This window comes from Telopea speciosissima, chromosome 4 (genome assembly GCF_018873765.1).
Source record: "Telopea speciosissima isolate NSW1024214 ecotype Mountain lineage chromosome 4, Tspe_v1, whole genome shotgun sequence".
Classification (NCBI taxonomy): Eukaryota; Viridiplantae; Streptophyta; class Magnoliopsida; order Proteales; family Proteaceae; genus Telopea; species Telopea speciosissima.
Genome location: NC_057919.1, coordinates 25,169,405 through 25,192,075, shown reverse-complemented (window position 1 = coordinate 25,192,075; position 22,671 = coordinate 25,169,405). Strand labels below are relative to the sequence as shown.

The window sequence follows — 22,671 nt, the reverse complement described above, 5'->3', positions numbered from 1 at the left end:
AAGTTGCTGCACTTAAAGAAGTGAAGCTCGATGAGAAGGTTATCAACATTGAAGACCCTATGGAGGTTGAACACATAGAGTTTGTGATGCCCCCTTGGTTCTTTGAAGAGAAGGCTCCACAACTTGAAGACTATGTTCCTCATGTTCTTGCCTCACCAGAATTCTGCCCGGGAAATGTTAGAGCTGTTGCCCACATGTTGCTTCCCCCTCATCATCACAAAGTTCGTGGACGGGTTTCTTCCAAACAACATAGTACTTGGACTCCTACTAATGATGTCAAGAAGCTTAGCTCCTAGTTGCAGGAGTGTTGCATGGATTTCACCTATTCATCGGAGATGAATGTTTCTAAGTCGGGGAGAGTTGATGTAGATCCAAGCCTCCTCAAGTTGAAGAAGCCACCCTAAGCATAGGGTCATAGTAGGAGCCATAGTATAGTCCTATACTTAGTTTTATTTTAGCTTTGGGTAATTCTATACTTAGTTTTATTTTAATGTGTTTTAATTGAACCGGTTCCAAGGTACTAAAACTCGGGTCTCGGTACCAACTCGACTCTTGGAAAAACCAAGACAAGTCGAGATCTCATCGAGTTGATGTATTTTTTTTTTCCAACTCGAAGCCTCAACTTTGGGTCAACCCGAGATCTGGACCCGAGATCCGAGATCTCGGTGATGTCGAGTTTTGTCCAATCAGGTAAGGTATTTAAGTGGTAGGTGGGTTAAAATAATGGGTCGAAACCGAGATCCGAAATCTCGACAAGATATTGCACTTTTGAGACTCGTAGGCAGTCTCGTCTCGGCTTTTCCAAAAACCAAGAAACTCGGTGAGATCTCGGCGCGCGAGTTCTCGAACTATGACCGGTTCAAATTGGTTGCATCCAGTTGATTCAATTTAAGTTGGTCTAATTTAAGTGAAGTGTTCCTATTGGCTATTAGGATCTTATATCCTATTGGTTGATGAGGAATCTTCTTAGTTTAAGAGTTTTAAGTGTTTTAAGTTGATAGGGGTAAGTATGTCTTTTACTTTGAGTTGTTTTAATTAATTCACACTCCTTCCACGATTTTGGAAGAGAGAAGAGTTTAGATTGTATTAGGAATTGGGCTTATGGCCTTATTTTAAATAAACAGAATCGTGGGAGGCTCCCCCACAGTTTAGTTTATTGATTTATGTTGCTGCTCTGCTCCAGTCGTAAGTGATGCCTTGTGGATCTCAAGGTGAAGGGCTAGTGGATTCCAGTGACTCCTTGCATCTGTTCATGATTGGGAGGTCTTCTTCAATCAATCTCCAAGCTGTTTCAAGCTGTTGCTTCTGGATCTCTGCAAATCCAGTAATTTCTTTTTGTTTTCCTGCAATTACCTTCTTCTGCTTCATTCTCTACTTAACCCTAATTGATCCCCTAAGCCCTAACTCCATCTACCATCCATAAACCCTAATTTCCCCTCATCTCTGTGAAACCTAAAAACTCCTAAAATCTCTCCAGCCTTATTCGTCCATCCAATCTCAATCAAATTCCTACCACAGCCCCCTCTCATCTCCTCCTCCACTCGACCTAACTTGCAGCCCCATCCAACCACTCAAACCCTATTGTCTGCTTCTTCTCACGGCTTCTTCTCCCCCTTTCTTCTGTGTGATTTCTCCCCTCCCCCTCTGGTTTCTTCTTCTACCTCCTTCAATCGTCTTCTCGATTTCTGTCCCGCATTACTTACAATCTTTTTAAAATATTGATGCTTTCTGGCAGAGTTGAGGAGTCTTAAATAGGTAGATATATATAAATGAAAATACTGAACTTGATGAATTACATTGAATTTAATGTATCGACTATCGAGACAATCTCAAGTTATTTGTTTAACTCCTAATCCTGTGGCTGCTGTTGAATGCTTAAGAGTCTCCTTTTTTTTGTGGGAGGGGGATCGACAACAGAAAAGATGCGTAAGATTATACTTAGTGCTTGATCTATGTTTGGTGTTTATGGCATAAGTTGCAATTCCCTGACACTGTAAAACTAAATGCAATTTTCCTTGCAATGTTAGCTTATAAGATTAAAGTACTGATTGGTATGGTGTTTTATTCTTAAAACATCATTTTCTTAGTCTAAAACTTAGTAATTCAAGTATTCAACACAGTTATAGCATATTTAAGACATTAAACGTTGTTTTTGCACTATAGTAAGTTTATTTTCTTTCTTGGAGTGTTTAGTTTACTTCAACTTGAATTTCTCACTTTGAACTGTAAAGGTGATTTTTGTGCTGATATTATGGTATGACCATCCCCCTGTTGTAGGAAATGGCAGAAAATGCATCAACGGTGTTCAATGTTCATGTTCCTGAATTTGTGGATGCCATCTGGGTTGCATTGAGGGATCCAACATTGGCAGTCCGGGAGCGGGCTGTCGAAGCATTGCGTGCTTGCCTTCGTGTAATTGAAAAGCGTGAAACACGGTGGCGTGTGCAATGGTACATTATAAGCTTCAGAGCGAATTAAGTAATAGAATGTAAACATATTTATTCCATTGGTTCATCTATTTGCTTCTGAAATTGCATCTTAGAAGAGAGATGGGGGAAAAACTCAGTAACTGGAATCTTACTAATAACTATTAATGTAGAGATAGGTCTCTAGTAAGTAATTATCAACTCAGTCCACAATAGGATCGTCCAACATTAATAACAGTGCAATGTATCACTAGTTCCCAACAATAGAAACGACAGAAAAACCTAGACAGTAGGTAAACAACAAAGGTAATGTGGTTATCACAACCCTCCGCAATGTCTAGCAGTGTCTTAAGATGATGCCAACCACCATAGAATCAAGCAACTTCAGTTCCTGGTCTACTGCAGGACAGATAACAGGTTAAATCACCAGAAATTCAACAGGACTCAGATATAGTAACTAAACTTTTTTGCTGGGGTTGATATTTCCATCGAGTGCAGGTCTAATAGGGCTGAACCAACCTTCCATATCTCGGACCAGATTAATGGTTAGATTCTGAGATAACAGCAAGTCTCAGAATTAGAAGATTAACCCAGAAATTAGAAACTTTCATGTATCAGCCAATCTAGCTGTTGGATGGGGCTGAAATTAATATTGAAGGGAAGGCCCTTGAAGGGTATTACACTCACAAAAGATGTGCTGGAATGGATGACTTGATCTGGAGTTACAAGTTCTTGAGCTTTCTGCCTAAAATCTTCAGAACCCGGGAGCCACTAGGAAGAAAATTATGATCTGTAGGTCTCCTCCTCAACTGGACTTGATGGAATGGTATTCAAAAATGAACAGCAACTTGATAGTGTGTACAACACCTTTGAGTGCTTAATTGTTGCTTGATATTTGCAGACTCAACAAAATAGAAAGTAGAAATCAGTGGAGGGGGTGAAGAAGGGATAGACGGTTGAGCCTCCTACTCAACCTAGGCCTCTCACCTCACACTGCCTCTCACTGCAACCATGGCTAATTAGCTAACAACCAAGTTTCTTTTTATTCGTTCAAATCGTTAGGGGGAGACTCTAAGGTCTCGATTACATATAGCTACTGCTGCTACTCAGAAAATTGAAAGTAACAAATTAGATAGTCTCTAGAAAGTCTTTTACAAGGCAATATTGAGACTTGTACAAAAAGCTAAGTAAGATCTTAGCTATTAACCAAAATAGAAAGTACTAAGACACATAAATCTAAGCTTACAGAAAAATAGAAACTACTAAACATCAAAATAGAAACTAACTAAAAAGCAAACTTTAAAAGATCTTGGCAGCATCTTTCTTCCAAATCAAGCTGGCATTGGGGCAAACACCACTGTTCACGTGAATAGTGTTCCATGAACAGTAACCTCGAACTGCATCAAATATTGATCCTTAAGGGTTTACTCCATCATGATCATATACTTACCTGAATCTTTTGCGGTTGCATCCAGGATCTGTATATGTTCCTTTGTTTTCTTTTTGCTGATATATATACATAATACAATCTCTCAGATATCGGTTAGTCTGTTTTCCTCTTTTTTTCGTGATTGACCTATACATATGAATACAACTCATCTCTCTCTTGTTGCAGATAACACCCCCCTCCCCGCGAAAGAAAAATTTGCTGAAGCATATAAACTTTACAGCCTGTTTCATGACAGGTGTCATATGGATTTCAGTTTGATTTCCTAGATAAATATGCAGGCAGGGATCAATAATGGAAACTAGGGCAGTGGTTATAAGAAGAATAAGCAGCAGAATTAAGCATAAGGATTCTGGAAAAAAGAATTTAGAAAACAGACTTTCGGGTTTTAAGGAGAAATCATGTAACTTTAAAAAGACTACTAAGAAAGTGGTAAGGTTCTGGTCCAGTAGACTATGAGGGTCAACTGAACCATGCGGTTCTGGTTAGCCTTAATTATCTGGCTTCCAGTTAGGTCTGCCGGGTCCAGAAATGATTTTTGGTCAGAACTTCTGGTTAATAAATAGAGGTTAAATAAGAACAGATAGATGGACTTAACTGCTAGGAAAAGAAACCAAATTGTTGGTAATAAAGCCCACTATACTCATAGTTGTCACGGCGGCACGGCAATCCAAGTCGGTGGAGGGTTGTCACGTCGATATATCGACATGTCGCCCGCCACATGTCGACCATGGCAGAATTGTAATTAAATTCAAAGTTGAATGGCAAACTAGTAGATAAATCAAGATTTATAAAAGCAATGGCAGAATTGTAATTAAATCCAAAGTTGAATGGAAAACTAATAGATAAATCAAAATTTATAAGAGCAATGACAGAATTGTAATTAATCTGAAGCTGTAAAGGAGTGGCAGAACTGTAATTTAATGGAGTTAAAGAGAAAACTGAATGGGCTAAATAGAATAGCAATAGAGAATATAGGGGGTTTTATATAAATAATATAAGTTGTCCTTGCAATTTTAAAGACTTAATGTCTTCTTCAACCTTGCAATAACACGATAGAAAGAGAGGCAGAGAGGCAGTGAACTGGGGTAGTTCCAGCAGGGGAAACTCCTTATGAAGATGATTCTCCCTGCAATTTCTGGAATAAAATCACAGCGCCAAGGTCTGCCGATCCCAACGAGAAATAGCCCCAAAATTCTTCTGGCAACCGAATGGTGAGATCTGAAATCTTCAGATCTGGCGGATGTCTTAGTTGCAGGTTACTTTGGTGGAAGCAGTGTGATATGCATCTTCTAGGTTAAAATAGGAGATTTAGGGAAACAGGGAGTGGGTCTAAGGTTGGGGAAGAAACAAAAAATTAAAGAAGAAGAAATCGAAGAGCGAAAGAGAGACAGGACGCCATGGCGTAGGTCGATATGAACATGTCTCCAGCGCCAGGATGCCATGGCGACGATAGGGCGACGCCATGACAACTATGACTATACTATTTACGGCCCCAAACTGACTGAAGCCCACTATACCATCAAAGGCTCCTGGCAACACCAAAGAATACAGAAAAACCTGCACAAAAGTTAAGGATGGAAAACTGATCCTCTTAGATAATATGAATCTAGTCCGATCCACAGCCCTCACAACATAAATTCCCAGCGAATTGAAGTCCTTCACTGATGCGAAATTACTTCCAATCTACATGGACTATCAACAAATATCTTCTCTGGAAATAATCTGTTCTTTCTTTTAAGGTGGGATTTTGAATCTAGCATTGTGTGTGACATGGATGTCCATATTCTCGGGATAATAAACTATTTAAGTTGTTGCCACAGAACTTGAAATTGCACCTAAATATAAATATTTTCAAATTTATCAACTTGTTATTGTTCTTTTGAATGAACAATGAGATTTTTAGGGTAAAATGAAAGAAATAATAACTACTACAACAATAAAAAAGACCATCAGGGCAAGGGTTTATGATGTAGGACATTTGAGGGCTGCTCTTACTAGCCCTAGCCCTAGCCCTAGCCCAGGCCCAATTAGATACTTCAAGGGATACCGTCTCAGGCCCAAGCCCAAGCCCTACCAGCCTTGCATTTAGTTTATTTATGTTTTATCTTTTATTTTTAGAGTTATTTGGCAGTTATTGCTGTAAAAGTAGTTATTATGGGGCATAGTTGTCATGGCGTCGCCATGGCGTCCTGGCGTTGGGAGAGGGGGCATATCGAGCTACGCCATGGTGGATGTCAATATATCGTTCGATATGGCTTCCATGGCGACGCCATGGCGTCGCCATGGACGCCATACCACGATATGTTGGCATATCGGTCGATATTTGTACATATAAAAGTTAGATTAAAATTTTTTTTTTTTAAACCATTTAATAGCTTAGATGCTTTGCTCCAAATCACATACACTAAAGAAAGACTATTGCTATCAAGCTTCAGATGAAACAGTTAGCCTATCATTTGATTTTTACTATTGCTTTCAATTATTTGATAGGTTAATCTATATTTTCAATTTTTCATACTTTCATATACACTAATGGATATTAGTTACACTTTCATGAATTAAACCATAGTGGCATAGTATATTAGTAGTAGTGTAGTACACTTTCATGTTGATTTTTGATGTTATAGGACATATATTATAGCATACTAAATGACATTAAAAATACAGAAAATAAAAAATTAAACATGGTCGACATGCTCGCCATGGCAACGCCATGGCGGGCGACATGTCGATATATCGACGTGACACCCTTCCACCGACTTGGATCGCCGTGACGCCGTGACAACTATGTTATGGGGCAGTTATTGCTGTAGAAGTAGTTGTTAGGAAGTTATTTCTTCATATTTTTTTTGATTTTGAGTTTTTTGAAGACTGTATTTTGAGAATGAATGATGAACAGAATTGAATGAAGAAAGAATGAATTGAGTTTGTGGCTGTGTGCGTGTGCACTCGTCTCTCCCCCCCTCTTCTTCTTCTCACGGCTTCTTCTCTTTCCCCCCTGCAACTTTGATCCCCCCTCTTCTTCTTCTTCTCACGGTTTCTTGTCTTTTCCCTCTGCAATTCTGATTTCCTTCCCGGATTCTCTTTCTTCCTTTCCCCTCCTGCATTAGATTGGTTGCTAAAGGCTATACTCAGACATATGGTGTTGATTATTTTGAGACTTTCTCTCCTGTTGCCCGCCTGAATTCAGTTCGTATTCTTATTTCTCTGGTTGTTAATTTCGACTAGCCCTTATATCAGATGGATGTTAAAAATGCTTTTCTCTATGGAGATCTTCAAGAGGAGGTTTATATGGAGCAACCTCTAGGGTGTGTTGCTCAGGGGGAGTATTCAACCAAAGTTTGCAAGCTTCGTAAGGCAATTTATGGGTTCAAACAATTTCCAAGAGCATGGTTTGATAAGTTCAGCTCCATTGTCACTTAGGTTGGGTTCTCACAGTGTTATTCTTACCATTTTGTTTTTGTTTGTCGTCAGAATAACAAATTGGTGGTGATGGTAGTCTATGTGGATGATATTATTATATCTGGTAATGATGCTTCTGGTATTGCTTAAAGTTAAATCATATCTTCATCAATATTTTTCAGATGAAAGACTTAGCCGTTCTCAACTATTTTCTTGGTATTGAAGTTTTGAGAAGCAAGAAAGGTGTTAGCTTATCTCAAAGCAAGTGTGTTCTTAACCTTTTAACTGACACTGGCATGCTTGCTTTCAAGCCAGCAGAAACTCCCATTGATCCCAATCAGAAACTTGGGTCCATTGAGAGTGAAGATTTTTCAGATGTTCACCGGTACAAAAGATTTGAGTTATGTAACCCGAAAGGGTATTTTAGGCTTTTCCCCCATAGCTAGTAGAGTCGGCTATGAGGGGGGTTTATTTGTAATTCTGTCCATTCTTTGAATGTTATAAATAAAAGGGCTTGATGATCGCATTGACCATTCAAGCATTGCATCCTAAACTGTTCTGCTAACATGGTATCAGAGCTAACTAATCTGATCTAGGTTTCAGAACACCCCCCCATCGTTTTTCCTTCTCTTCATCTTCTTCTCTCTTTCTCTCGGTCTCTCCTTCTTCAACTTTTTTTTTCTTCTGTTTTTCCATCCTTATTAAAGGGCAGCATTGCAGCTCTAAGGAGGTGATCAAATGATCTAGTTGCTGCCCTCCTTCTTACCGCATCAATTAATGGTATAAAGAAGCTTTCTGGGATAGGTGTTGCTTCCCTCTCTTTTGTGATTTTTAGAGATTACTCTTTTTTGATGATCAAGTCTCAATTACCACTGGAGATTGATTGTTCGTATTGGAGATCCATTTGGGTAGCCTTGGACAGCATCTATCACAAGTCATCATCACCAATTGAAGCCCCCTACCCTACATCGATCTCAACTTTCAGGGTTTTCTAAAACCCTGACATTTATCGATTTTAGGGTTTGGGTTGTCATCTCTTGCTGATTTTTTGAGGGGAGTTCTATCCATAACAGAGGAGCACTCGACCCTAATATCAGCCACAACTGCTGAGTTCTTTTGAAAAAATTCATTTTTTCTTTTTCTTGGATCGATTTCTCTAAATATCGTTCTCCTTTTCTGGTTCCTCTTTGGCTGGCTGCATCGACACCTTGCTGCTTCGGTTGAGTTATCCATCCCTTGCTGGTTCTGTTGATTGGTGTTTGGAAATATGTCGGGTTCAGATCTTACTACTGCTACTTCTAGGATTGATGGGCAGACAAGGACTGAGTATTTACCCTTTGCTGCTCCTATGAGACTTGATGGAACAAACTACTTAATGTGGTCCAGATATACCTATTTGACCATTGCTGGTCGAGGATTTACTGGACATATCATTGGCAATGACACAAAGCCAGCCAAAACTGGTCCTCTTCAGGTTCGATGGGTTTCCAACGATGCTATGGTGATGTCCTATTTGCTGCACTCTATGCAACCTGACCTCTCCAACAACTACTTATTGATGGATACAGCCCATCAAATATGGAGTGCTGCCAAGGAGACTTATGGGCAGGTAGGGAATGATGCTCAGGTGTATGAGATTCAAAAGAAAGTTCATGACACCACATAGAAGGAATTATTAGTCGCTAAATACTATGCTTCCCTAAAGTGTTTATGGCAGCAATTGGATCACTACTCAACTTTTCAGCCTTCCACTGCAGCTGATATTGCTGCCTATTGTGAACACGTGGACAAAATTCGTGTATATGACTTCTTGGCAGGTCTGAATGTTGAATATGATCCCATTCGTGTGCAAGTGCTTAGCTGATCTTTTTTCCCTACATTAGAGCAGTCCTTTGCTTTGGTTCATACTGAGGAGACTCGTAGGGCTGCTATGTTGCACACCACTACTGTTGATAGATCTGCCTTACAAGCTGGTTCCAGCCCTACTCCCATTACCACAATCGATAGTGGTAATGCTGCCTCTAAGGAGCCTGTAAAATGTGAACACTGCAACAAACCCTATCACAGTAAGGCTACCTGCTGGAAATTACATGGGAAACCTGTTGACTTTGAGGCGAAACATGGTCATGGGAAGTCCAAGTCCAAGGCTAATCACATTGAAACTACTGTTGCTGCCCCTTCTATAGACATTGGTCTCACTTCGGATGAACTTCTAGCTTTCCGTTGCATGCTCAAGGCCTCTTCAACTTCACCTGCTTTGGCACCAGCACCCATGGTACTAAATCTCGTTTCTTTTCGGTGTTTCGGTCTGACCAAAATTTCCAATGTCGAAATTTCGTTGAAATATGGTATTTTTCTGTGGGTGTAAAATGCCAAAAATGACCAAGATTTCCGAAATTTTCGAAACGAGATTACCGAAATTACTGAGATTTCCGAAATTTTCGAAACGAGATGACCAAAATTTCCGAAATATTGCATTTTTTCATATCAGACATGCGTTTCGTTTCGGACAGGTCGAGATACTCGAAATATTCGATATCTCGACCGAAATTTCGCGAGTTTTAGTACTATGCCTGCACCGGCTGCCCCTTTTGGTTCCCACTATGCTTTAGGTATTCCAGTCGGTAGTCATTGTGCATCGGCTGTCTCCAGTCTCTGGATTATAGACTCCGGTGCCACTAACCACATGACTGGTTCTTCCCATATTTTTCACCAGTATTCTCCCTCTTTCAGGAAAGACACTGTTCGTGTAGCTAATGGTTCCCTTTCTCCTATATTTGGAAAGTGTTCCATTCATTGCTCTCCTACCCTTACATTATCTTCTGTTTTGCATGGTCCCTCTTTTTCTACTAATCTTCTTTCAATTAGTAGTCTTACCAAAGATCTAAATTGCAAAATAACCTTTTTTCCTTCTAATTGTGTCATACAGGATCTGGTGAAAGGGACGGCGATTGGGGGTACTAAGGTACATGGTGGTCTCTACTGACATGGGCCAGACTTCTCTTCTGCCAGCTTCATCTCTAGCTCATTAGTTACACTTAGCCACGTCTCCTAATGTCTACCTATGGCATTGTCGGCTTGGCCATCCTCTTATTTAGACTTGAGCTTTTTTATTTCCTCAGTTAGTCAAAGATTGTAAATCGGATGAGTTTTTATGTGAGGCTTGTGTTTTGGCTAAACAGACTTGTTCCAGTTATTTTCCTTTGAATAAAAAATGTGTTTCTCCTTTTGCTTCAGTTCATACTAATTTGTGGGGCCCTGCCCATGCTTCCATTTCTGGTTATAGATGGTTTGTTACTTTTATAGATTGTTATACTTGCACCACCTGGGTGTACACGATGTAGCACAAGATTGAGGTTTTTCGATGTTTTCTGCTCTTTCATCGTATGGTTCAGACCCAATTCAATGCAACTCTAAAAACTCTGCGTAGTGATAATGGCAGAGAATACATGGAGGGTCAGTTCCAAACTTATTTAGCTGATAGTGGGATACTTCATCAGACTAGCTGTGTCGACACTCTTGTCCAGAATGGAGTGGCTGAAAGAAAGAATCATAACCTCTTGGAAGTTGCTCGGGCCATTATGTTTGCACGATAGGTTTCTTCTCAATACTGGAGTGATGCTGTCCTTACCGCTGCCTACCTAATAAACCGCATGCCTACCCGTGTTCTTGATGGCCGTGCACCTACAAACATTCTCTAGGGTTCTTCTTCTTTTGTTGTTCCACCGAAAATATTTGGCTGTGTTTGTTTTGCTCGCAACCATCATCCTCATGGGAAGCTTGATCCTCGTGGCATTCGGTGTATCTTTTTGGGCTTCTCAGCTACCCAAAAAGGATACAAGTGTTATCACCCTCTTACTCTGCGTACTTTGGTCACTATGAACATTGTCTTCCATAAATCCCTGGCGTATTATTCTCAGCTACCTCTTCAGGGGGAGCATGATTGAGGTTGACTGTCATTTTGTTCGAGATGCTGTTAAGAAGAAGTTGGTTTCTACTCCCTTTGTTACTACTGCCAACCAACTCGATGATATGTTTACCAAGCTGCTGTTTGGACCTGCCTTCAGAAGAAATTGTTCCAAGCTGGGCCTTGGTGATTTGTACACTCCAGCTTGAGGGGGAGTGTTAATGCATTTGTCTATCGAGCTCCTAGGGTTAGTGTATCTCGATTAGAAGAAGGATATTCTAATTGAGATACTTAGTTCCTAGGTGTCTCACCTTATGGTTGTAATTAGGTGGTCAGTCGTAGTCCTAGTTCTAGTTTGATTCCTAGTATTTTTCTATTTCTTGTGATTCCTAGTAGGATTAGGAATCTTAAGTTGTCACTTGAATTCACATATAAATAAAGGGTTGTGAGAGGGGACTGTGTAGTTCGATCTCTCCTCACTTCAGTCCCCTTCTCTCTTCTCCACCCTCTCAGTCTTGGTTTTCTTGTGCTTATTCTGTTACTAAGTGGATTGCTTCACTATGACTTTTCTGTCTATCTCTTTCATTCATGTTCAATTTCAATATGTCGAGGGTAGACATTGGAATTTCACAAACTAAGAGAAATGTACTGAATCTCTTTTGACTGCCCCTCTGTCTCCCTCTCTAGGCTCCGGCTCCCTCTCCCTCCTCCCCGCCCTGACCTCTGCATCTCCTTGCTGCCCTTTGCATCTCCTATCCCTCTTCAGCTCTGGCTACCCTTACCATTTCCCCTCCCTCTTCGGCTCTGGCTCCCCTGCCCTCTCTCCCCCACCCTCATCTCACCGTTGCCTTTGGATCTGCTTCTAACTTGTACCGAAATGGCCCTGTTTGATGAGTAAAGTGATGGTTTGTTTTCTCTGGCAGAAGTCGAAGGGAAAAGAGTTGAGAAGCAGTTCTGATTCTGGTTCTGCATTTGGGTTGGATAGATTGAGGAGAAATCAAAGAGTAGATCCATCAATCTGTATTGCTGACATTGAACCGTGTTATGGAAGATCTGGAGCTATTACTGCTATCCCTGTAACTTGATACCACTCTTCTTTTCCCCTGCTTTTTGTACGGGGCCCTCTGTTTCACGGTCTTGCTTTCATCTTTGGGCTAGAAATTTTTAGAGAACCATTGCAACAACTGCCTGCTTCTGTTCTTCACTGATCTGATTCTCTTTGTTTGTTGGAGATGATGAACCCAAGTTTGGCACTAGACAAACTGACATAATCATGCTCAGATCTCATGGAGACATCAAATTCAAATCTATGGAAAATAACAAACGCCATAAGATTTTCTTTTTAATTGGGATAAGGCTGAGTTTTTGTTGTTGTATAAGATTTTCTTTTTAAAGGTACTTTGCTATAGAAGACCAGGCAGGCATGGCAACATTCTTGTCCGCTTGCTACTTTGTTTTCCTCGGTTCTCCTGTGATATTCATACTAGCATTCTCACTGCGGCCTCCCACATCCCTCTCTGGCCACTGACTCCCCTCCGCCGTGAGCCCCTGTTGCCCCCCATCTCCCATCTCTGCCATCCTGCAGCCACCACTTTGCCCTGTCCTCCCTTCGGATATCTCCCCGTGAGCCCCTGCTCTCTGTTCACTATTGCCACCGCTCTTCCAATCTCTGCTTGTTGTATCCACCACCTCGGCCCTCCGTCGCCCCTGCCCCCCGGCCTCTGCTCCCCATACCCATCGCCCCTCCTCGCTCTCTGTCGATCCCCTGCCACCCCTCTCCTCCCTCCTGAAGCCGACCACCACTTGATGTAGAATTCCAGCAAGAAGAGATGATGAGCCTGTTGTTTCGGGTTTGTTTTAATTTTTTGGGTCCAACTGAACCTATGGTTCAAGTTGACTTAAGTTAGACTTATTTTGAGTGTCTAATGGTTGTATGGGCCATGGGATTAATATTTTTGAGTTCACTATTGTAATGGATCAATTATAAGACCAAATTTTAGGGGTTTAAGTCTTATACGGGATTAAGTAGTTAATTTTTTTTTTTTGTTATTCTTCTAGATAGTTACTATTTTTGGAAGTTGTAAGGATTCTCCTTTCCTACACGAGGGTTTCTTATTTTGAGTTCTACCCTATTGTTATAAATAAAGAAAAGGGCTGTAGTATCCCCCACAATATTGTGAAGTAGAAAAATTCTGGTTTTGATAACCAATGACTTGTGACATGCCGCTGGACTGAGAATTCAAAACCATTGACTTGTGACATGCAGCTGGACTGAGAAACAGTTCACTACCTTGGTGGGATACTAGGGAACTGGTGGGAAGTTGGTGAGGTCTGAGTGAGAGGCTCAACCATCTGTCCTTCTATCTTTTCGTCTTTTAAATCTGTGATTTAATGTTCTTCTTTGAATTTGCACTGGTATGCCTGCAGTTCTGTGGTTCTTTTTGAAGTAGCTAATCCTTTTTAAGGGTTATTGATGAGGAGTTCTGCTGTGCCTTTTGTTTCTGAAGTTTCTGTTGCATTAAAGTACCCTGCGGTTCTCTTTTTTAAGTGTTTCTGCCTTTCTGGAATACTACTTCAAGGGACAGATGTTTCATCATCTGAACATCGGTTTGCTGTAACATTTTGGGGCTTCCAAGAGGTAAACACACACTACCATCGGCCTTAGTTGTAGCCTGATCTGACGTATGGTTAGAGAGATGCTAGAAGTTACTAATTCTGCTGCCTAGTTACTCAACGCTGAACTGAAGAATCTGGGCAATTGGATTAATATGTATGATATTACATATAATGTCTAGAGGATATGTTGTTAGTTCGATGACGATCTGCTGTGTTGATGTGAAGTTACAGCCTAGTTTTCAAATCAGGAACCATAACTATTTTGGTCCCTCCTATAGCACCCTATCCAACCATTGGATCGGAGTCAAACTTTCAGGAGTTGAAGGACCTAGGGCGACCTAGTATTGTTAGTAATTTGGGACCAGTAAGAGTTGAAGGACCTAGGGCGACTTTGTTCTAACGGTTGTACACTTCTACCATCCTGTTGTGAGTAGGATTCTGAAATCTACTATGGTGTTAGGTTGAATGTCACCACCGCCTTCCTGTTCCGTCTCTGTTGATCCCCTGTGCACTCCACCTCACCTCCCTCCCCATGCGGAGCTGGACACTATCTCTCTACAAGATTCAATTAGAGGTGAATTTACAAATTCTACCCCTCCACTTCAACTCACCTAATGATTTAAAAGGATAGATAAAAAGACAGTGAATTGAAGTACTTTGCTCTTTATGGTGACGCATGGAAGGGCCCTTTTTTTAAAACTACTTGATTGAAGAAAGTCTCAAATCTCTAAGAATATGGTAGACCAATGTGTTTGATACCAACTCTGTTTATCTTTCATGAACATAATATTGTCTTACTCTTATAAGAAAATTTGTTTGCTTGAAATACTGATATTCTGGGTTGATAAGTTTCTTCGATAAACCAAAATTGGAAATCATTGCATTTTGGTTTCAAATTAGTAGATGCTTCATATGTTTTGAATGTCTTAGAAAGCATATTGAAACCATGTACACTGTTCCATGTTGTCTTTCAGAGTGGCATGAACTGTAGTTTTACATTATAGTGACTCTGGCTGTGGATGAGGGGCCTGAGTAGTCAATTCACTTAAGAAATGGAAAATACAATACAAATTCTTCTTTGCTCATTAGCTTCCTTCACTAACTACTACTTGGACAGTTGGACTTGGACTAAGATTGACTAAACTTTTGTCACACCTAGATTTGAAATGAAGGACTTCTAAATCTGCCATGATTTGAAACAAAATTTAGGCTTTTAATCAAGAAAAACCATACTTGGACTTGAAAATACAAAGTAAATCCATATAACTGAATCTGCATATACTTTTCTCATGATATTATCATGACTTGGTCTGAATCATGTGATATTGGGCTAGTCGATAGCTAATTTATAGTCTTTCTAACTCTCTATCAGAGCCGTTGCATTCGGGAACTTCTTGAGGTGGAAAGTGATGACCCAATGTAAATGTGTGGATCTTTATCTTATACTCTTTGGTGATTAATCACTTTATTCTTGCACTCATATTTTCTTGCTTTCGTCTGAACCTAGTACGACATCTTCTGCATCCCTGCATATTCTTAGTTCAAGCCATTATTTTCCCTTATCTCTATTAGGAAAGTGGCAATGCAGTTATTGCTTGATAATGGCTTTGAGTTCATTCTTATATCAGTTGTTGAAGAGTTAATCATATCTTCTCACAGTATTGCTGTTAATTGGTCTACATTCTTTGTTTATTGTCTTAGGTATTATCGTATGTTTGAGGCTACACAAGATGGACTTGGTAGAAATGCTCCTGTTCACAGCATACATGGTTCACTACTTGCAGTTGGTGAGCTCTTAAGGTTGGTAGGAGATGGTCATGTTTTCTCTTCACCTTTTCATTCAATTTGTCTGTTCTGGATTTTATCTTAGGTGTTCAAGCATGCATATTCTCTTGTATTTCTAACTTTGTCGATTCAGTCAAAGTCCAGTTTTTTTTGTCTGTGGATCCAAACAAACAAAATTCTTCGCTTTGTGGAGAGGTAGGCGTTCTTTAGTGAATGATAAACAAGGGGAGCTTCTAAACTTAATTGCTCTGTACGGGCCATAGCTCCTTTAATAAGGGTAAATGGGATCGTCTGCGACAATTTTTGTCCTGTCCTTCACCTTGAATAAGATCAATAGCTGCCCCAGATGGTTGGTTACTTTAGGATGTGACGGAAATGAAATCGGGTGTTCTATAAGGTTTGCTATAGAAAGTTTGAATCGTTACTTAATAGTGCTTTTAGATAATAGGATTCTTGTCAGAATTCACTTGATGGGGATCAGCCTAAAATTATACAGAATAACCCACAATAACAAAATAGGAAAGAAAGCAGTGGAAGAGCTTAATTATCCAGGTGCTCACTATGTATCCATTTACCCCTTTATGCTTGTCGGTCTCTAGAAAATCTTTTTTATTTTTGTGGCTCGTGTAGCCCACAAACATATATTTTCTTGAAGGTTCTTTTGCTGAGGTGTTTTGGTAGTTATAAATTTTATTCATTATTTGGTTTCAGATGTAATTCAAGTGCAGTATATTTATGTTCATGAGTGGACTTGGTAACTGTCAGTTGGGCACTGACTTCTGAGTGGACTTCTGATGTAGAACTAAACTTGAACCAGGGTAACTTGTGTGAGATTAGCTTGCGACAGGATTACAGGAAGCCCTGCATGAGAACACTTCTTCAATTTTTGTATTTCTGTGATTTTTTGTTCCTGAGAACAAAAACATAATAGAAATACTTTGTTACCACCGGTTCATCTTTTTGTTCATGGGAATGAACCAGTTCCTGAGAAACACTAAAAGCTGCTAAGAAAAAAACGAGTGACCCGGTACACGAGGCTCCGCTACTGCAGGGTCTGGGAGGGGGCAAATCTACGCAGCCTTACCCCCTGCTTCGCAGGAGAGGCTGTTTCTAAGTTTTGAACCCGCAACCAATAGGTTGCAATAGCTGCTGAGAAACACAAAAAAGAAGCTTTAATTTGGAACTTCTCTGTTCGAGAAACAAAAGGGAGAAATGGGGGGGGGGGGGAACTACCTCCACCACCTCCATCACCACCACCTCAATGCAACTTCAACCACCACCAACCATAGTTCGAGAACTCGTTTCGTTTTGGTATTTCGGGCTGACCGAAATATTTGAAATTTCGGATATTCGGTCGAAATATTGTATTTTTTTCTGGTATGTTTCGATAGGTCATTTCGTTGGGTTTTAGGCCAAGTTAAGGCCTGAAACTTCATGGAAACCCTATTTTAGGCTATATAAACACATTTAAATGTTCAAATTGCAAAAATAGTCACCCAAAATGGTGTTTTGGATGTGCACCATTGATTGGCAACATACGGTCGAACCCTAATGCATAAGTGTATAACTTAGTTAATTACACATTTACACATACACATTGTACATTAAACAAGTAAATTGACTTGGAACTAAGTTGGAAACATAATGACTCATAAGTTAAGTCATAAATCATAATATTAAGTACATAAGACGTCAAGTCAATAACAAGTAAACAAATAACAACTTAAGAGTTAAGATTTAAGAAGATGATATCAAACATTCCAAATCACAGTATGTCAATATCCCCAATTGTCCCCTACAAGGCTACAAGTCAAGTAGTCAAGTAGTCAACTAGTCATCATTCATCTCAAATGTTTACAAATTTGCTAATAATAACTACTCCGCCGTCCAGGATCAACCCCACTCATGGTCCGCTGGAGCCGACGTGTATTGCTCTCTGACTGTAGGACAAATGCATGCCACGTCATAGTCTAGGAGAAGAAGTGAGTGTAGTCATCCACAGTGGCCATGTAAATTGCATCATCAACATGCTGAAGGTAACCTATCCTAGGATATAGGTCACCAAACTGTGAAGAAGTACTACCCACTGATCCACTGTGAAGAAATGAGCAAAAACCTTCAAAAACCAAGCAAAAGTGCAAAACCAGAGCTGTTTCTCAGTTAATTTCGACCGAGACTGACGAAACATGTTCATTTATATAAAGCAATTTCTCGAGAAACTCGAAATCTCGCGAAATTTTGAAAAAATCTCGAGATATCTCGAAATTTCGAGAATTTCGATCGAACTTTTGTATTTTTTTTATTTGAGGTGGCATTTTGTTTCGAGGAGGTCGAAATATCCGAAATTTCCGAAATCTCGATCGAGATTTCGCGAGATTTTGAACTATGCCACCAACACCAACACCTCTGCCACCACCACCATATTTGGTTTTTTTGGGGTATTGAATGACATTTTTGTAAATTTATAGAAGTTCCAGAAACAGAAATTACTATGCATTACCAAACGCATTTTTTGGGCCCAGAAACAGAAATAACAAAAGTTATGGAATAGAAACATGACCTAGAAACAAAGTGTTATCATGCTGGGCCTATACTGTTGGAACACTCTATTAGGTATAGGAAGCAAACCATCAAAGTTTGAAGCATTCCAAGTTTCCAACGGTCAGATTTTAAAATATGGCAGAATCCTTAATATATGAAACTGAAATTTCTGACAGGAAATCAGAATTCAAAATTAAGAATTGAAGCAACAAACAGAATTCTGAAACATAAAACTGAAGAAGAGTAGGATAAAGAAGAAGTTAAGAAGGATATGATCAGAAATCACCACCTGATCTGCAAGGCTGGAATCATCACCAGTATCCCAACCTTGGAATCATCACTGGGGAGCCTACTGAATCACCACATCAGGGTGCATTCTGAATAACTATAGAACCAAAGGGAGAAACCCAGTGGGCTGCAGATGGGTGTTCTCACTTAAGCATTACTCTGATGGCACAATAGAGAAGTATAAAGCTATATTGGTGGCTAAGGAACATAGCCAAGTGTATGGAGTTGACTATCAAAAGACATTTGCTCCAATTGCAAAATTGAACTCAATTAGAGTGCTCCTATCCCTAACAATGAATCAATATGGCCTCTATATCAATTTGATGTAAAGTATGCCTTCCTCCCATGGGGATTTAGCAGAAAAGGTATACGTGCAAACTCCACTTGGTTTCAAATTGACTACAGCTGGAAATAAAGTGTGTCATCTCAAGAAGGCTCTCTATGGTTTGAAACAGACAACAAAGGCTTGGTTTTACAGATTCAGACAAGCTATGATAAGGGATGAATACTCTCAATGCCTGGCTGATCAGACCTTGTTCATCAAACATGAATTGTTTATGTGCATGATATCATTGTGACAAGAAATGATCAAAAAGAGGTGAAGAGACACAAAACCTACTTGACAGTTGACACAATAATTTGAAACCAAAGACCTTGGCACCCAAAAGTATTTTTAGGGAATTGAAGTGTCAAGATCCAATAGAAGAATCCACATCTATGTGAGGAAGTGTAGAAAACCTAAGACCTGTAACCAGTAACTTGAGAGAGAAGAGAGAAAAGAGAGAAAAGAGAGAATAATAACTTGTTGTATTCATTGATAGGTAAGCCCCTCTATTTATAATAGAGGGGAAATTACAAAGAGACTAAACTAGGCGATGTGGGACTAAAGCCCACATAGCCGACTTAAACTTAATAACATAAAAATAAAATTACCCCAAAAGGACCAGAATACCCCCACGGTATTCTGGATTACATATTCCAACACTCCCCCTCAAGTTGGCACATACAAGGTACTAATGCCCAACTTGAACAAAATGGGAAAAAACTAAGTTGCAGCAGAATCCAGCTTGACATATGAATGCAGCTCCCAAATAAACCTTCAAGAACTTGAAAAAATAGATCTTCAAAACTTGGACAGACATAATCAGCAAACCGGGACTGGACTGTCTTCCAAAAAAGGCAGCTTTCAACGATTTTCAATTGCTATCCAGTGATGAATCTCAGGTTGTCATAGTGAGTCAGTGACAGAGAATCTTGAAGGGAAATAACTAGAGCAACAAGCAACGAAAACAAACTGAATCAGGCAAAAAAAACTGTATCAACCCAGCTGAAGGTCCTCAAATAGGCAACAACCAAATATCTTCAATACTCTTCAATACTTCAATCTCCCCCTTGCGGAAAACTCAACCCAATAACAAAGTAGATACCCATTGGCAATGGTGAAAACTCTGATCTTCTATGTTTTGCACCAAGTGTTCCTGCAAGTTCTGCTTCTACAATGTCTGCAGGTGTACTGTACATAATTCCCCCCTCACGTGTAGTACACGTGGACATAACAGAGATGATGTAAGAGATAGGGCAATAACATAATATTCCCGAATTTTCCAAGAGGTGCCAAGGGTAATGGAAAAGGAAGAAATGGCAAATTAAAGAATACCATTAACTTCCAAAGGGGTTATGGGTATATGCCAAATGTATGGGATATGAAGGGAATTAGAATTATTGAAAGGGAACGGTGTTGGAAAAAAGGATGGCATGGCTGTAATTTGGTGGAATTCCACTTTTAAATACAATCCAAGCCAAAGGGCAAACTGGTAATAAACCAGAATTTTCAAGGGTCAATTGGGTAGTAAAATAGGGGAATGTATGAAAAAATAATGGCAGTTCCGTAAATAACCAGAATTTTGCAAGGGGTCATTTGGTAGATAAAGAGGCAATGGGACATGATGGGAATTAAAATTATTGTAAGGGGACAAACTAGGAAGGGCAGTAAAATTTAGGCTAAGTGGAATAAAAAGAGAAAGGAGGGGTAATATAGTAAATAAACAAGACTGTCCTTCTTAGCAAATAAGAATAATAGTCTTCAACCTTCGATAGTTTGCTGGAACAAGGAGGGCGGTAGAGCCAAGTCTGCTTTCAGCCATGAGAACTCAGCAATAGGAGTTTCGATGGGAGCTGTTACTTTGGGAAGAGGTCGAAAACTTGAGTACCTTCAGGAAAGAGATTGAACTCCAGCCACATATGAGATAAACAAGAGATTGCAAAACAGAGGCAAAGAAACCCATCGAAACCAGCAATGTTTGCAGTAGAAACAGAATCCACGCAACTCCAAATGGAAGGTCAAAGATTAAACAAAAATCCTGCAACTCCAATCTGGCGGTAGGACTCAGAACCAGATATGATTTCCAACTGGTTTCTCACAACTAAAGAGGATTACACTTCAAAAAGGGAAGTAGCGGTAGATATTTGTTCAGTTGAAGGATGGTGGAAGAACAGCTTCAATCAAACCAACAGCAACCAATCGAACCAGTACGTTGATAACAACAAACCTACCAGTAAGCCAATAGCATCAAACTATCAACAAATAACAAATCAGGATCTGAAAAATCGACTTCAAACGATAGCCCCGACTAGCAATCGACAACAGCAAATCAGAAACAGAAAACGTAAATTCAGATTGGGTTTTTCTGAGGGTTTTGAATCGTTGCCAGCAACCAGCAAAGAGAGTGGAAACCTAAACTGGGATGCACGCCATCAAACGGGAGCACTCTCACCAGATATAAGAGCAGCGGCAGTAGGGGATGTGCACCATCAAAATGCAGTTGTGATAAATCTTCATCGAAACCATACAAAACCCTAGTTCTCCTTCTTTTATGAACTAGGGTTTCTCCATAAATCGGAGAAACTTGGAAAGACTCTCAAATCGGCAATCTTGGAGTGAATCAGTTACTGGTTGCCTAGCTCTGATACCATGTAGAAAACCTAAGACCTGTAACCAGTAACTTGAGAGAGAAGAGAAGAGAGAAAAGAGAGAAGGAGAGAATAATAACTTGTTGTATTCATTGATAGGTAAGCAAATAGAGGGGAAATTACAAAGAGACTAAACTAGGTGATGTGGGACTAAAGCCCACATAGCCGACTTAAACTTAATAACATAAAAATAAAATTACCCCAAAAGGACCAGAATACCCCCACGATATTCTGGATTACATACATATTCCAACAGGAAGTATGTGCTGGACTTAATGAAGGAAATGGAAATGTTGGGTTGTATATTTGCTGACTCCCCAATTGACCAAAATCACAAGTTAGGAGAAGATAAGGGCTTTCCACTGATTGAAGCAGAGATGCATCAAAGGCTGGTGGGAAAATTGATTTATCTTTCCCTCACATGCCCAGACATTGCATACACAGTTGTGTGGTAAGCCAATTTCTGCATGCTCCTCGAACAGGACATATGGAGGTCGTGTTTCGTACCATTAGGTATAGGAAGTCCAATCCTGGAAAGGTTTGTTGTTCACCAAACATAATAAGGATTTAAGCTTACACTATTTTAGACTGGGTTGGGTCTGTGACTGATAGAAGATCTACATCAGGATACTGCACATTTGTGGTTGAGAACTTAGTCACTAGGAGAAATAAAAAAAGCAGTCAATTGTGGCTAGATTAAGTGCTGAAGCTCAGTTCAGGGCCATTGCACATTGAATTTGTGTGCTCCTATGGTTGAAGTGGCTAGCGCAAGAGCTGAGATTTAAAGTTGATGGCTTAATGAGACTATGCTGTGATAACAAAGCTGCTATAAGTATAGCTCATAGTCCAGTTCAACATGACTGTACAAAGCATGTTGAAGTTCATTGTCACTTTATAAAAGTAAAGATAGACTCTAGGTGTATTTGTACACCATTTGTAAAGACTGAAGATCAACTGTCAGATGTGCTAACAAAAGGAGTCAATTTTAAACCATTTCATACTCTTCTAGGCAAGCTGGGCATACATGACATCTATTCCCTATCTTGAGGGAGAGTGTTAGAATAGTAGTATGTAAGGGTATAAGGGTATACATGGAACTTTATGTTTTTATGTCTTTAGTTGTAATATCCAATGTTGGAAGGGACATACTTGTACTTTTTTCTCGCATATATAAATGGTGATACTGTGTGGGTCATTAACCAGCACAGTCTTTTCCCTCGTATCTTCTTCTTCCACCAATTGGAATTGGTTCTCCGTCCGTCCTTCCTGATGCAGATCAAGGAATA

General features: G+C 39.9%; 1 protein-coding gene across 1 annotated transcript in view; it reads left to right on the top strand.

Moving 5' to 3' along the window:
* LOC122660173 (serine/threonine-protein kinase TOR) overlaps positions 1 to 22,671 on the top strand; it is a 111,888-nt gene that overhangs the window by 7,424 nt on the left and 81,793 nt on the right. The window contains exons 4-5 of the mRNA XM_043855365.1: positions 2,278 to 2,450; positions 15,503 to 15,601. Coding sequence (XP_043711300.1) covers positions 2,278 to 2,450; positions 15,503 to 15,601 — 272 coding nt within the window. The remainder of the gene's footprint in view (positions 1 to 2,277; positions 2,451 to 15,502; positions 15,602 to 22,671) is intronic.